Source organism: Populus trichocarpa, chromosome 1 (genome assembly GCF_000002775.5).
Source record: "Populus trichocarpa isolate Nisqually-1 chromosome 1, P.trichocarpa_v4.1, whole genome shotgun sequence".
Taxonomy (NCBI): Eukaryota; Viridiplantae; Streptophyta; class Magnoliopsida; order Malpighiales; family Salicaceae; genus Populus; species Populus trichocarpa.
This window is the reverse complement of record NC_037285.2, coordinates 32,029,574-32,033,046: the sequence shown is the minus strand read 5'-3', so window position 1 is coordinate 32,033,046 and position 3,473 is coordinate 32,029,574. Positions and strand designations below refer to the sequence as shown.

The 3,473-nt window shown below is 34.1% G+C and overlaps 1 protein-coding gene across 1 annotated transcript; it reads left to right on the top strand.

Annotated features, from left to right (window-relative positions):
* The first annotated feature begins 2,021 nt into the window (after nt 1–2,021).
* On the top strand, nt 2,022–3,149 carry LOC7461698 (RING-H2 finger protein ATL78). Its single transcript, XM_002298672.4, has one exon. It carries the CDS (start codon nt 2,061–2,063, stop codon nt 2,721–2,723), a length of 663 nt encoding a protein of 220 aa, XP_002298708.2. The 5' UTR covers nt 2,022–2,060; the 3' UTR covers nt 2,724–3,149.
* The last annotated feature ends 324 nt before the right edge of the window (nt 3,150–3,473 follow it).

Below are 3,473 nucleotides of genomic sequence, written 5' to 3'. Positions count from 1 at the left end.
CTGTTTCCAGCACACATCCTTTGTCTCCTCCTATTCCATTAGCTTGTGCTTCTTCGCGACTTGGATTAATTTTTAAAATACAAAAAAAATATTAAAATCATGAAATTTTTTATTTGATTGTGTTATTCACAAGGTGTTGTACTTTCGCTTCCGAAAGGTTAGGCCAAGCGCCTGGCCATGAATAAGAAGTCTACGCGTGGGTTTTTTTTTTTTTGTAAGATAAATGGGATAGATGATATGTCGTTCACTCCAATTTAATTTGACAAAAAATAAATGATGCATTGTCTTCCTAAAAAGACGGCGGGTTGTTTGGAATCTCTAGATTTCGGTCACTGTGGCGGCCGGAAAATCAGCGTGATTGATTTTTTCTTTAACAAACATGTTTTTAACCCAAAACACCAAGAAAACATCCTAATAATCTTGTTAAACCAACCCTTAACCTCCAAAAGTGCAAGAAACCACTTCAAAACCCAAAATCAACCCGAAACCCAATTTTTTCTAGGGCTTATATATTGTTTTTTTTTTCTTTTGCACTTGCAAAGTAGAAAAATAATTAATTCAAACTCCCTTCGTTATATGGAACTATTTGGAAAACAGATCTAATGTTTTGGTGGTCAGAATGGTAGAAATGACGTCTTTTTCTCTCTGTGTTAGAATTCGGTGGTTTCCTCTCTATCCTCTACTCTCACCTAATAAGAATTGAAAAATGATGAAAATAAACTTTAATACTGAAATTAATTTTTCTAGAATTAAAAGGACTGATCACCTAATAGATAAAAAAGATGGGAACTCAAATGTATTTTTCAAACAAAATTGAAAAATAGAATTTTTTTACCTGTGTTTTTCATTTTAGTCCTCTGTCTTTCAATTCAATCATTTCTTAAAACAAACATGAAATTAGGTGCTAATTTGGGCTAATAAGGGTGCAATCGTGCAAAAAAAAAAAATTAAGAATCAAATTGAATTTTTTTAAAAAAGTCACTACTCTAATACACAATGATATGTTAAATGATGCACAATCATTTTAGAACAGTAAAAACGATACACCATTTAGTCTGTGTTATGATTTTACACATTAGCTCAGATTCTAGATATTCTCTTACAAAATATCTTTAGGTACCTACTGTACCATGATTGAAGTTCGGACAAGGTCAAAAAGAGCATCAGTTACTGGTAGGAATAAGGGACTACACGTTCAAAAAGTGTTAATAAAAGGCTCTCCCTCCCTCTCGAATCTTAACCGATAAACACCATCTCTCCGATAGAGAAATTCCATGACCATTTCTTGGACTGTAGGTCCCAGCAGGTACGATTTGCTGATATGATCCAATCGAGAAAGGCAACCGCGCACTTTGCAGCAGAAAGTGGGATGGACACGTTTCGAATTGAAATCCGATTGAAGCATGGTTATCAACCCGACCCAAGAACCCATGTTGCGGGTTGGCGACTTAGGAAGTAAACCAAATCTATCCCAAAACAACCTCATTATTTCATGCTTTCAAGAGCATTGAAACAATATAATTTCAGCTCTTTTTTTCCCCATGAAAAAGGATATTTAAGAAAATTAAAAAAAAACTAAAACGATATAGTTTTAGATAAAAATTAAAACAAATCTTTAAAATTAACTTATGAGATTACCCAAATTTCATCAAGTATATTCCTAACCAGATTTAAATTAACTTAATATAGACCAAACTTTATATTGATGAGGGCTACGTTGATAACTATAAATTAAAGTATTAAAAAGTATAGTAGCTCAATTAACATTCTCGCCCCTCTACTCTGAAAAGTTTTCAGGTAATTTTGAAAGAAAAAGTTTTAAATTCAAAAATAAAAGTAAAAAGTACTGATTAAGTGGAAGATCCACATAAAATAGAAGATAAACCATGATGTGGGGACATAAAATCTCAGATATTCTTAAACTTCCAATACAAGAGGTGAATCCAAGCAATCCAAGATCGTTCATTAAAAAGCAAACTCAAAAGGTTTATTCTTTTCCTTCTATATATATAATCCCACTACAAGAAGTAAAATCCAAACTCTTCATAATCATAACACAAATGTCTACCACGTTTTCTACATCCCCTCTACTCTTCCAACAATTTCTTGGGGATTTTCACCCAAGAAAACTGTTACTACACAACCCTCTTTCCCAACCATCTTCCATTGCATCTCCTTCACCTTCTGGTAACATCCAAGATCCATTGAATCCTAATGCCAATGGCGATAAGCACTTCGATATAAATGTTGTTATGGTCCTCATAGTCCTAATATGTGCACTCCTTGTTTCACTTGGACTAAATTCTTTCATAAGGTGTGCAGTAAGGTGCTCATATTTAAATGGAAATTCTTCCAATAGAGGGATCAAGAAAAAAGCCTTGAGAACTTTTCCTATAGAGAATTACTCCCCAGAGAAGAGTAAATTGCCAGGGCTGGACACACAATGTGTCATATGCATATCAGAGTTTGTACATGGTGATCGAGTTCGAATTTTGCCCAAGTGTAGCCATGGATTTCATGTGAAGTGCATTGATGAGTGGCTTAGCTCACACTCATCTTGCCCTACATGCAGGCACTGCCTTATGGAGACGTGCCAAAAGATTGCTGGTGTTAGTCAGGCTAGCTCATCGGAACAACCACCTTCTGTAGCGCAAGAAAGAGTTGTGAACATTGCACCCCTAGAGCGTGAAGGTTTGGTCTGCAATTACAGGGAAGCCAGCTAAGTCAAATTTCTGTTTTTTGGCCATCAAGTTAAAATCTACCTAAGGTTACCGAATTTGAATTTCAAAGCTGTCAAAGGACCCAGATTGAAGTGGTTGCTTCAGGGGCCAAAATGATATTCCTCTACCATCCAATTTGGTTAGGAAATTAAATGATTATATTAATGACAAGTGCCGAAGGTGGTGGCTGAGTGGTATTGCACTTGTTATCCTCTGATGTTGAAATTTGGAATATGCCACTCATGTCTGAAGGAAAAAGAACTAAAATCTTGGCTGTTGAAATTATCAAATACAGTCTATGTTTTTGCGACAAAATTCCTACATTGGCAAGGTTACTTGTAAAATTGACAAGAAAATATGTTTCATGGCACCAGTGCCTGTAAAAAATAGCATTATTATGATTATACACATTCCTATCTTTATCTTATATTTAATTATATTAATTTAAATATAATAAAGGTATTAGATTCAAATTAATGAGTGTTTGTTTTTGTAGTTGAACTAGAAAAACAAACACACACTTACAGTTATGTGTGGCACATAAAATTACTTATATATATTACTCTTCAAAGTTGTATACAAATTTACAGGTTCTTGAATATATTTAATTTGCCATTTTCACATAAACATCTGCTAAAAATCTTGCTAATTGGAATTATTTGCTTGAACTTTTTTTTTTTTTTGGACCTTGAGGCATAATTAGGAAGGCATGTGTGCTTATGTATGTGGTTTCAGAAGGTGCCAAAATGAATA

Excerpts from the sequence above, each read along its gene's own strand:
- LOC7461698 (XM_002298672.4), top strand. The coding sequence starts at position 2,061 with ATGTCTACCACGTTTTCTACATCCCCTCTACTCTTCCAACAATTTCTT.